At 36.9% G+C, this 13220-nt stretch overlaps 1 protein-coding gene across 4 annotated transcripts in view; it reads right to left on the bottom strand.

The window, feature by feature from the left end:
* UBR1 (ubiquitin protein ligase E3 component n-recognin 1) overlaps positions 1-13220 on the bottom strand; it is a 161079-nt gene that overhangs the window by 63738 nt on the left and 84121 nt on the right. For all 4 annotated transcript variants that reach the window (XR_009209698.1, XM_032175696.2, XM_058427577.1 and 1 more), the window contains 8 exons: positions 12252-12304; positions 11040-11142; positions 9878-9926; positions 9326-9480; positions 7208-7307; positions 5779-5879; positions 1583-1669; positions 175-356 (listed from right to left, as the gene is read on the bottom strand). Coding sequence is in view for 3 of the 4 variants with exons in the window: in XM_032175696.2 (XP_032031587.1) it covers positions 175-356; positions 1583-1669; positions 5779-5879; positions 7208-7307; positions 9326-9480; positions 9878-9926; positions 11040-11142; positions 12252-12304 (830 nt within the window). In the remaining variant the exon portion in view is untranslated. The remainder of the gene's footprint in view (positions 1-174; positions 357-1582; positions 1670-5778; positions 5880-7207; positions 7308-9325; positions 9481-9877; positions 9927-11039; positions 11143-12251; positions 12305-13220) is intronic.

The raw sequence follows: 13220 nt of genomic DNA, 5'->3' as shown, positions 1-13220 counted from the left end.
AGTATAAAATTATATTCAATAAGTACCTTAGAGTCTTCACTCTGACCTTTCTAGAATGAAAATAGTTGAATTTCTCTTGCCATAAAATGCATTTTGGAAAAGCATAATTTAAAGTGACTATTTAACTTTTCCTCCAAAAATTGAGTTGGTAATTTTTGGTTTGCTTTATTTTACCTCTCTTCCTCCATAATGGAGTCTTCTTTCCCAGGCATTTCTGATGTATTGTCATACATGAGTTTATGAGTTTCAATGAAGTTTTTCTGTAAGGCAGACATCTGAGCCATGATCTTCTGGCGATGTAGCCTAGCAGCTTCAGCTTTTCTTTTTCGTTCTGCTTTTTCTTTATCATGAGTAATCTGGGTATTAAGAAATGAAAAATTTAGGTAAGATCCACTGTTAAACATTTATATACGCTGTTTGGATGGCAAAATTCCTTAGAATAAGATTCTGAAACCCTGATTACACCTTACATCCTGGATTCAGTTTAATGTTTCAAAATTAGCATTACAGGCTGCATGACATCATACAACTAATTATTCCTTTAGTTATTTAAATAATTTACTGTAAGAAGCTAAGAACCTTAAATATCTAATTAACTGCCTTTTATACTCAATGCAGGTACCTTAAGAAATAAAATTAGATAAAACAAAATTTTAAAATCATTTGTCAATCACTTAATTACTGACAATTTAAATAATCTTGATTTCTAACAGTTACTTCTAAATGAATTGTTAAAAATGAGAACTTTAACAATTTTTTAACTTTAACAATATTACTGAGATATATTTGGTGCATGTTAATTTTCTATTCAAATTTACATCCAGTGTTTTACTGAATACGTAATAACCACAAATATTATTATTCTAATAATATAAATTTTAGAATCATCAAAACCTGATTCACTATATTATAGCAATAACACAAATATTATTGCATTTCATTGAATCTAAGATGTACCATTATCTTATATTTCTCTAAAAAATGCTGTTGATGAAAGTCATTTATTGTGAGACATATCCCAATTTAAGTCACTAAAATATATTAAAAGTTAATAAAATACGGTATTTCGGTTTTTTGTTTTTGAGATGGAATCTCGCTCTGTCACCCAGGCTGGAATGCAGTAGCGTGATTTTGGCTCACTGCAACCTCCGCCTCCTGAGTTCAAGTGATTTCTGTGCCTCAGCCTCCCGAGTAGCTGGGACTACATGAGCAAGCCACCACATTGGGCTAATTTTTGTATTTTTACTAGAGACGTGGTTTTGCCATGTTGGCCAGGCTGGTCTTGAACTCCCGACCTCAAGTGATCTACCCGCCTCCGCCTCTCAAAGAGCTGGGATTTCTAATAGAGCTCTATGATATATCAATTTCTCCTGTTTTTGCAAAATATAAAAATTATACTGAATTGTCATGTACCATTAATCTCCACAATATAGAAGCATAATGAATAAAAGATGGACAGATCTCATATACTTTACAATCAACAGGTTTCTCCTAATAAAAAAGCAGCAGCTCCTTTATACCAGTAAAGTTCAAAGACAGAGATGAATGTCACCATTACTACAGTGTTACTACAGTGTCATACCTCATCATTCTTAATAGATTCCGATCCTGATGTGGTTGCTACAATTAAACAAGATTTTTCTCTTAATCGCTTCACTGTGTCAAACATCTGTGAAAAACAGATGAAACGTTAAGAGTTAGTTAGACCGTTAGACTGACCAGGAACAGAAACATTCACTAATCTGATTTTGGCATCATATCTCCAAATGTCTTTCACTTAAACTATTTCGATATATGAAGAAAAAAAGTGACTCTGACTGCGACAAACGCCTCCCCTGGTCAATGAGCAATCCAGCTGAGGAGGAGGCCACTGGTAGCAGAATCAGCTGATTCAGTAGGCTGGGGGCATGCCTCTGTTAGCTTTCAAGAGATTTGCCAGGAAACAAAATTTTTTTAATTTAAAATAATATTTTTGTGCAAAAACACATAAAAACAAAGATACAAAATGGTGACTGCTCTTTGGGAGGTGGAGGCGGGTAATCTCAGCACTTTGGGAGGCCAAGGCAGGTGGATCACCTGAGGTGAGGAGTTAGAGATCAGCCTGGCCAACATAGCAAAATCCTGTCTGTACTAAAAATACAAGAAGTAGCTGGGTGCGGTGACCCATGCCTGTGATGCCAGCTACTTGGGAGGCTGAGGCAGGAGAATCGCTTGAACCCGGGAAGTGGAGGTTGCAGTGAGCTATCGTGCCGCTGCACTCCAGCCTGGGTGACAGAGCGAGACCCTGTCTCAAAAAAAAAAAAAAAAGATACAAAATGGAAAGTAAAATCCTCCTTTCCCTGATTGCAACACCTCTATCAGAATATATAGTTTTTATATTTACACCTGTTTTCATAAAAAGAGATCCTACCATACATACTGTTTTCACACATCCTCTTTTCACTTAATGATTTATCTTTGGAGACATTTTGACATTTCTTTTTTGGTTTTTTTTTTTTTTTTTTTTTTTTAAGACAAAGTCTTGCTCTGTCGCCCAGGCTAGAGCACAGCGGTGCCATCTTGGTTCACTGCAAGCTACGCCTCCTGGGTACACGCCATTCTCCTGCCTCAGCCTCCTGAGTAGCTGGGACTACAGGTGCCCGCCACAACACCTGGCTAATTTTTGTATTTTTAGTAGAGACAGGGTTTTGCCGTGTTAGCCAGGATGGTCTCGATCTCCTGACCTCATCATCTGCCCACCTCGGCCTCCCAAAGTGCTGGGATTACAGGAGTGAGCCATCACACCCAGCTATCTTCAGAGACATTTCCACAACAGCTTATACAGAACTGCCTCATTCTTATTAACAAAGCTCATGGTTTCAGCATGAATGCATTCATTAATTCATTAATTCATTCATTCGACAGAGTGAAACTCTGTCGCCCAGGCTGGAGTGCAATGGCACAATCTTGGCTCACTGCAACCTCTGTCTCCTGGGCTCATGCCATCTTCTCACCTCAGCCTCTCAAGTAGCTGGGACTAGAGGCACACACCACCATACCCTTGGCTAATTTTTGTATTTTTTGTAGAGATGGAGTTTTTGCCACATTGTCCAGGCTGGTCTTGAAGTTCTGGGCTCAAGCAAGCCACCCACCTTGGCTTCCCAAAGTGCTGGAACTATAGGTGTGAGTCACTGTGCCCAGTAAAATTTATTTATATTTTGAAGGAACCTTGGTCTCATGAGGAAAAATTTCCCACAATGAACACTTACAACATAGCTTTAAATCAACCATCTGGATAGAGTATCTAATGTTTTTAACAGCAGATAAATGTGCTTTTCAGATATTTTGATAATAAAATTTAGTATTCTAATTGAAAATGAATTTTCAGGACTAGATCTGCAATTCATAACACCATCCATATGGGATATGAACGCTGAACTAAATGGTACCTCGATTTACTTTCTTAATAGTTACCTACTTTCGTTTGATTTTATATCTTAAAATAATATTGGCTAGTTTAACACAAATGCTAAATATTCATAAAATCTACTTCAAGAAGAATTTTAATAATATCATTATCTTTTTATTTTTTTTTTTTGAGATGGAGTCTCTTTGTCGCCCAGGCTGGAGTGCAGTGGCACAATCTCGGCTCACTGCAAGCTCCGCCTCCTGGGTTCACGCCATTCTTCTGCCTCAGCCTCCCAAGTAGCTGGGACTACAGGCGTCCGCCACCATGCCCGGCTAATGTTTTTTGTATTTTTAGTAGAGACGGGGTTTCACCGTGTTAGCCAGGATGGTCTCAATCTCCTGACCTCATGACCCTCCCGCCTCGGCCTCCCAAAGTGCTGGGATTACAGGCGTGAGCCACCGCGCCCGGCCAATAATATCATTATCTCATAGTTACATCATTACATCATGCTTAAGGACTGTTTCTAATAAAGTAGTAAGAAGAGCTGCCCTCTTACAAGTACAAATCAGTACCAAGATTTCCAGTTGATAAGAATGTGAAAAATAACTACTCTACACATTCTGATTATCAAAACAATACTTAGCTATAAACATCAGAATATCTTAATGAATGCAATGAGTGCAGAAGCTCCATAATTCCTGGTTTCAGGTTTTTTTTTTTTTTTTTTTTTGAGACAGAGTCTCACTCTGTCGCCCAGACTGGAGTGCAGTGGCACGATCTCGGCTCACTGCAACCTCTGCCCTCAGAGTTCAGGCGATTCTCCTGCCTCAGCCTCCTGAGTAGCTGGGATTACAGGCGCCTGCCACCGCGCCCAGCTAATTTTTTTTTTTTTGTATTTTTAGTAGAGACGGGGTTTCACCATCTTGGCCAGGCTGGTCTTGAACTACTGATCTTGTGATCCACCCGCCTCGGCCTCCCAAAGTGCTGGGATTACAGGGGTGAGCCACCGTGCCTGGCCGGTTTTGTTTCTATGTGGAGGGTTTTCCATTAAAGTAACATTCCTGGCCTCTCTCTCTCCCCTGCTTATTTAATTCACTCGTCTCCAAAGGCAATGCTATCTACTCAATAGCTCAAGCACCAAATCCAGGAGTCATCTTTGATTTCCTTTTTTCTGAGACAGAGTCTTGTTCTGTCACCCAGGCTGGAGTGCAGTGGTGCGATCTCGCCTCACCGCAATCTCCACCTCCCTGGTTCAAGCAATTCTCCTGCCTCAGCCTCCCGAGTAGCTGGGACTACAGGTGTGCACCACCATGCCTGGCTAATTTTCTGTATTTTTAGTATAGATGAGGTTTCACCATGTTAGCCAGACTGGTCTCGAACTCCTGACCTCAGGTGATCTGCCTGCCTTGGCCTCCCAAAGTGCTGGGATTACAGGCGCTAGCCACCGTGCCCAGCCTCATCTTTGATTTATTTCCTTCATCTCTCCCATCAGACTGATTAAGAAGTACTATAGATTTTATCTTCATACACCTTCGACATGCACCTTAATCAGTTCAGATTCTTACTATCTGCATCTTAGCCTAGGTCATGTTTATTTCATATCAAGATTACTGCAACAGTCTCCTAACAGTTTCCTTACTTGTATGCCTATCTCCCATAATCCATTTACTCCACAGCAGCCAATATCATCTTGTACAAATATAGATTAGGTCACTTAAAATCCTCCAATACTTTCCCATTGTCCTCAAAAATTATCACTTTACACTGACTTATAAAGACCTACAAGATCTGGCCCCTGACTACCCCTCTGATCTCACTGCCTACTTTTCCATCCCTCACCCATTACGTTCCAGCCATACTGACCTTCTTTCTGGCCACCACAGAGCTTTTGCACTGCTGTTCCCTCTTCCTGGAGTACTGTTCCAGACTCTTCTAAGAGTGACTCCATGTCATTCAGGTCTTAGCTCTAATGTCGTGTTTTGAGAGAGGCCTTCCCTAATTACCCAAAGTAACCCCTTACTCATCTATTGAATTACCTTGATATTTTTGTTTATTTATTTGTTTAATGTCTGTCCCTCAATTGGAGTATATGTTCCATGATAGTAAGCACCTTGTCTGTCTTGTTCCATCTAGAAATCTATAAGTGAGCATGGCACATGGTAGGTTTTCAGTAAAGTTGACTAAATAACGACAAAAGAAATGAATAAATCTTAGTTTATTTTTAAAACTACACTAAAATATAGGAAAATAGAATTATTAACATGAAAAATAAGTGATTATGAAAAGCAGTAGTAAACGTCTACAGTGGTACAGTGGTTTAATTCTGGAGGCAAGCAGAGAATTCTTAAATATTTAAACCAAGATATGATCACTTTACTTTTTGAGTTTACCTGAAGTATCCATGTTATCATGTCCTTCTGGCCTTCTAACTGGGGAATTCCTTTGAGTTTTTCCAAAAGCATTTGTATATTCATGGCTGAACTTCCCAATCCTTTTTTAAAACACAAAATCACACATCATAAATAAATACATATAGTCATCTCTTGGTATCCTCAGGGAATTGGTTTCAGGATCCCTATGGACATCAAAGTCCACTAATGCTCAATTCCCTTATATAAAATGGTGTAGTATTTGCATAAAATCTATACACATGCTTCTGTATGCTTTAAATCATCTCTAGATTACTTATAATGCCTAATACAATGTAAACGCTATGTAAATAGTTGTTAGATAATATTGTTTAGGGAATAATGACAAGAAAAAAAGTCTGTACATGTTCAGTACAGTGACAACCATCCTTTTTCCTTTTTCCCCCTGAATATTTTCAAACTGCGACTGGTTGAATCCCTAGATATGGAACCCACAGATATGGAGGGTCAATTATGTCTTCATAATTATGTACAAATTACAATTTCTAGTTAATGTTATTTACATTGATAACCAAGGTTTGCCAATCAATCCCTTAACTTAATTATTCAATGGATGAATCTGCAATTATATGAAGTACTGGGTTACAATGATATGATCTATTAAATTTAAAAATGACTTTAAGTCTCTTTCTTACATCTTTTACTGGCACTGCTAAGTGACAGCTACCCTAAATATCTGTCTCTGGTCTTTGCTCCACTTGACTCAACATCTAAGCAAAAGTGCTTAATGAGAAACAAAATTGCCAAAAATATTGAAGTGGGGGACTTTATATCCATAAACTGAATAGGTTTTTGATGTCTTCAGGGATCTAAAAAATATAGCATGTAAATAGAAAATGTTTGTCTCCTACTGTTTTTATAATCAACATGCCTGGAATGTGCTTTGAAAAAAACTATCTTAATCAGGTAGCATTTATTAGAAATCTAATTTAAAACTATCCTTTTCTTCCAAGTTGAATGCAATGCAAAATAAACATGTTATCATTCAGATTTCTATCATTTAAAATTCAGAAACATTAATATCTTATTAAGACGTCACATGAATGCTATGGTTGACACAGCAGCAAATATTTGATAATACTGAGATGAGGAATGAAAGTAAAAAAACACCAATATATGCAACCAAAAAAAAAAAAAAAGTGGGGAGATCATGTATTAAAAAATTGTAGTAAAGATTACAGTAAGGGATTAAAAAATATATTAGTATATCTGAAAATATTAGTTATAAACTAAGAATGCCAGGAAAAAAATTATTTCAGGTTTACCTATGTTTTAAGGACTGACAGATGAAAACTCTGTAAGATATAAACTTTCAGGATTGACAAATTAAAACTCCTTAAGATCTAGACTTTCAATGACAAATGTGTTTAAGAGTGATACTCAAACATACTTGAAGCCTTATGATAAAAGTCAAATGTTACTTCTTCTTCAGGAGCTTTTTGAAGCTGTTGCTTCTCTTCTAGTAAACCCAATGCCAGAATATGAAAAGCCTGAAGGAGGAAAATAAGAGATCTTTAAAATTGCGCTTCTTCAGGTAAATATATTTTTAATTTAATTTTATTTTTTTCAGAGACTGGTCTCGCTCTGTCACCCAGGTTGGAGTGCAGTGGGGCAATCCTAGCTTACTGCAGCCTTAAGCTCTTGGGCTCAAGTGATCCTCCTGCCTTAGCCTCCTGAGTAGCTGGGGACTAGAGGTGCACACCACCACGCCCAGCTAAATTTCTTTTTGGAGGGGGCGGGGGGTATAGACAGTGTCTCACTATGTTGGCCAGGCTGGTCTTAAACTCCTGCGCTCAAGTGATCCTCCTGCTTCAGCTTCCCAAAGTGCTGCAATTACAGGTATGGGCCACCATGCCTAGCAAGGTAAATCTATTTTAAGTAGAAGTATAAAAATAAGAAAGCTGATAGGTAAAAAACATGCAAAGGTTTCAGCAGTTCACATTAAGCAGTTTACAGAAAGAGAAATGATGAATACACATGAAAAATGTTCAACCTGGCCCAGCGCTGGTGGCTCACTTCTGTAATCCCAGCACTTTCGGAGGTTGGGGTGGGTGGATCACCTGAGGTCAGGAGTTCATGACCAGCCTGGTCAACATGGTGAAACCTCGTGTCTACTAAAAATACAAAATTAGCCAGGCGTGGTGGTGGGTGCCTGTAATCCCAGCTGCTTGGGAAGCTGAGGCAGGAGAATCACTTGAACCTGGAGGTGGAAGTTGCAGTGAGCCAAGATTGTGTCACTGCACTCCAGCCTACTCCAGCCTGGGTGACAAGTGAAACTCCATCTCAAAAAAAAAAAAAAAAAAAAGTTCAACCTCACTTAAAGAAAAATGAGTTGAAACAAGATCATCCTATTTTTCACCTATTACAGTGGCAAAAATTTTGGTGTTATAGATAAGAGCTGGCATAGGTATTGGGAAGTAGGCACTTTTGACCATAGTGGTGATGGGAAAGTAAACTGGTACAACATTTTTGGAGGCCAATTTGAAAACATCTGTCAAAAATGTAAAGGTATATACCAACTATTAGGAATTAGTATGACAAATACGCTCCCTTAAGTATGCAAAAACATTTGTATAAGAACATACATTTTATTGTTCTTTGTTACAGCAAAGACCTAGAAACACCTGAATGTCTATTAATAGGAGACTACTTAAACACATTATACCCATACAATGGACTATGCAGCTATCAAGAATAAGTAGATCTATATGCGCTAATGTGCAATGATTTCCAGAATATACAAAACTTTAACAATGCTTATGTCCTATATAGCATAATGGGACTCAGGAAGAGAAATTTTAACTTGGTTTCAAACATATCTCTATGGTTTGAAATTTACTAGTGAATGAATTTATCAGTGTTATAACAAAAATTGAGGTACACATATGGCAATGACAGCATTTAGAACCTGCAGACCAACAATACTCAAGGAAAAAGGAACATTTAGTTAGGCAGGTATAAATAAATATGGTGTTACAACTTCCATGACGTGGCATAATTAAGTAACATGTATTTATCTATAACAGTAACAAGTAAAAATAGCTGCTTTCACTTTAGCTAATTCTCCTACCTCTATGAATAATTACACTTTTATCCATTTTACTAATGAGAAAATTATTATTTGCTCCTTAAATAGGAAGTGGGGAAACCCAAGACTGAAGTCTAGACCTATCTTCAAACTTTTATTATACTGTCTCCTTATAATTCAAGTAAAATTAAAAATATAAAAAATCATGACACAATAATAACATGTCAATTTATTAGCATAAGTACACCTGTTTTTGTTTTCATGGGTTTTACTAAACAGAAACGGTTCCCAAGAGTAAGGATGCTAAAAACACGAGAACATATCACTAAAAAAAATTTGTGCTGTATGTAAGCATTTTTAATGACCCCTACGTTTCCAGTGCTCTAGATGTGGTTCCAACTGAAGTTAGACCCGAGATCTTCCCTAGATCCCCAAGAACTCTAGGACTTGATGTAGAGAAAATATCTCAGGTAAACAAACCATTTGGAGCATCCCTTCGGTCCACAAGTTAGAATCTGTGTCTATTGCCCGCTCAAATACGGTCCTGAGAATGTACATCATGATATCACAGTTGAGAAGGTTAATCACTGTGCTGAAAGCAGGGCAGAATTCAGGAGGTGGTGGTGGTGGCAATGCTATAGGAGGTGGGGAATGGATGGGGAAAGAGACAAATAGGTACATTTTTATTTGGGTTATCCTACATACTAAAGTGCAAATGTCAAAACATAATAGGTTACATGCAAAACAACAGATGCTTTTTTGCTACCTTTCCGGTACTGAAAATATCAATGTTAAATGTAATATAAGTACTATATCAGTCACCCAAAATGAACTACATTTGCTATCAATTTTAAATTCAAACACTACTGATATATACCATATCTTAATATGTGAATAAGAAGCAAAAAGCTCTTTGCACTTCCTTGAGTTGCCCACTCTCAAAAACCAACAACAACAAAAAACTATATGCTTTGCTGATACGAAACCACAGAAAGTAGTCAAAATGAGTCAATTCAGAATCTCACTTTTTACCTTCATCTTTGTTTTCTTGTTTTCTCCTTTTCTTCTGCATATGTTCAGCCTATAAAAAAATCTATCATTACATATACTGCTTTGGAAGCATGAAACAAATCAAATACTTTAAAGCAGTCAGGAAAGACCCAACCACCTACTAAAATACTTTATATACTGAAGCATGTATTCAAAATGCCTCTTTGTCCTAGAAATAAAATGGTGTTCTACAGAAAACTAATGCAAAATAGATGAGGGATATCCCTGGTCAAAAACTTCGTCTCCATTATTTTCTACTGAAAATATTTACTCAGTACCTATTATGTACAGGGTACTGTGCTATGGGCTGTAAAGTATTTACTTGATAAGGATAAAGCCAGACATCACCTTAACTAACTGATCAAACTTAACATGATCCTTCATGGGACAAAAAGACGTATGTGCCTAATAATGGGATGCAATATATCACTTACATAGTATTCTTGCCAAAAACTGTTTAAGTTGAATCTATTTGGTACTCTATAGAAATGTCGATGTTATGAAAGAAAAAAATGCAAAAGAATTATCTTCTAAATTAAAGGAGACTATTGGCTGGGCGAGGTGGCTCATGCCTGTAATCCCAGGACGTTGGGAGGCCAAGGTGGGTGGAATCTTTTGAGGTCAGGATTTGAGACCAGCCTGGACAACATGGTGAAACCCCGTCTTTACTAAAAACACAAAACTTAGCCAGGCATGGTGGCATGTGCCTATAGTCCCAGCTACTCAGGATGCTGGGGCAGGAGAATCACTTGAACCTGGGAGGTGGAGGTTGCAGTGAGCTGTTATCGTGCAACTACGTTCCAGCCTGGATAACAGTGAGGCTCCGTTTCACCAAAAAAAAAAAAAAAAAAAAAAACTAAAGAAACATGACAATCAAATGAGTGTGTGATGATGAAGTCCATGATGCTTGATTGAATCCTCTTCCCAAGACAGCTATTAAAGACATATGTAGTATAATCAGGAAAATCTGAATATTGCCTGTATACTAGATAACATTATTGATTCAATTTTAATTCTTGGGTGACATAATGACCTCTATTAATAAGAACCAGCATGAAACTATAGAAAAAGCAGAAAATTTTCTGTGGAGTTAGAAAGCATAAAGCATTTAGGTTTATTTACTGAAAAGGATACTTTTTTCTACCTTGCTATGCTGGGTTTTGGAGTAATGATAAAAGTACATATTGAAGTCTTTCAATGATTCATCTTTTAGTTCATAAACTCCATGGCCTGATACACCTGGTTTCCTAAATAGATGGAAAATACAAGATGAACTGCAGTGTTCTTGAAGTATAAAATATAGACAAAATAAAAACCTAAAAATTAATCCAGAAGTCAAATATACAGAAAAAAATTGTCTCATTTAGCTTATGAAAAGTTCCATTGCAATAATAAAACTAAAAACCTACATTGTGAACACAAAGCCTGATAACAGCTAAGCTGTGTTTTTAATAATGAAATTCAAACAAATCTGGAGAAGTTTGTTTTATACTATCTAGAACTGATACCATGCCCTATCTCTAAAGCTTCTTAGAGATTTAAGAGTCTCTGATGCCTAAAGGTTGTCTGTTCAACTAAAGAACACTTCATTGACCATAGACACTTCATTGTCTAAGGTCATATCTAAAACAGTAGGGAGACATCATAACCTTAGTAATTTGCAAATGAAAATATAGTACTGAATCCTTTATATAGTACTATAAGGAAAATCATTGAGGTCAAAAGGAGTACTCCATATTTGTTCCAAACATTAAATAGCTTTTGGTTTCTATCCAATCTCTAAGTCAAGTATTTCAACGAACATTACTAGATCATAAGAAAAGCTACACCCTATTTTAAAAGCTATTTGAAACTAGTAATGTATCTGTAAACACAATACTGTAACAAGTAGAAATTCACCATCAGTATTGATTTTTCAAATTTCAAAGATTAATACAATTAAATTTGTATTTCCATTTTATATACTGAAATGAAAATATTATAAAATACTGTTTTAATTCTACCAGAGAAAAATCCAAAATTAGTATATTAAATAAAAATTTATAAAATAAATGAAATCATGGGTTCAGATTAATGGGAAAGAGAGTATCAGAAAAGTTCATTTACTTACTATCTAAATCAATCATCTAATATCATAAATGAGTATTTCTCATTCACTTGCCCAAAACACTCATTTTTTCAACAAACAGGTGCTAAGTGTCTACTGTGAGCCCCTCATTCTCACCCTTTCTAATCTGTATTCTACTCTTATTCTTGGGAGTTCAGGCAAGAACTTCAGAGCTTCTACAAAGTATCCAAAGTAGAAGAACAAAGATCAATCTACCTTTTAGAATAAGTATAAATATTAAGCACTTACTTAAATGTGGCCACTTTGTTTATGACATTCTCTAAGCCAGTTTCGTTATTTTCCTGTTGAAACAATATTTTTGTCATTTTTACCTTCATATAATGACTTCCACTTCTCTGTGAAGTGAAATACATTTTCAACTGCATCTCTGAAGTACTTTGTAAATAATTTTAAAAAGATCAATTTCCACTATTAAAAAATTAGGTCTAAAACCAATTATCTATGTTTTGGGAGACCAACTTCGTAAGAGGTAAGATGTATGTATAAACTGTTTAAGAAAGGTTATCTAAGTTTGCCTTCATATGTGTGTATAAGTACACACGTACATATACGGCATACACACATAGTATTACCAATACTTCAAAGAAAAGAAGCTCTTCTTTATGTAGTATGTTCATCACCCCCATCATTTATGTACATGTCCATGCTGTACTAATCCCTAAAACCAAGGTAACAAAATTAATGAGCTCCAACTAGTAATCTATAGCAATACACATCTAGATGTCCTAATATATTCTACCTTCTGCAAGTTTTTTTCTGATTGACCTGATCTTTTCCTTAAACAGGGAACACTATTTTTTTACAAAGTCATTTAAAATTAAGATAAGGACCTAGTCAAACTACTACAGTAAGCTCACAGATTCCTGTAGTCTCGTAAAGATAAGAAATGTAACCTCCCTTAAAAATACATATACTTGGCTGGGCACAGCAGCACACACTTGTAATCCCAGCACTTTGGGAGGCCGAGGTGGCTAGATCAGGAGGTCAGGAGTTCGAGACCAGCCTGGCCAACATAGTGAAACCCTGTCTCTACTAAAAATATAAAAATTAGCCGGGCATGGTGGTGCACGACTGTAGTCCTAGCTACTTGGGAGGCCGAGGCAGGAGAATCACTTCAACACGGGAGGTGGAAGTTACGGTTAGCCAAGATGGCACCACTGCACTCTAGCCTGGGCAACAGACCGAGACTCCATCTAA

The sequence above is a fragment of the Hylobates moloch genome, unplaced genomic scaffold, assembly GCF_009828535.3.
Source record: "Hylobates moloch isolate HMO894 unplaced genomic scaffold, HMol_V3 SCAFFOLD_14, whole genome shotgun sequence".
Taxonomy (NCBI): domain Eukaryota; kingdom Metazoa; phylum Chordata; class Mammalia; order Primates; family Hylobatidae; genus Hylobates; species Hylobates moloch.
Note: the sequence above shows the minus strand (reverse complement) of the source record. Positions and strands in the feature narration are given on the sequence as shown.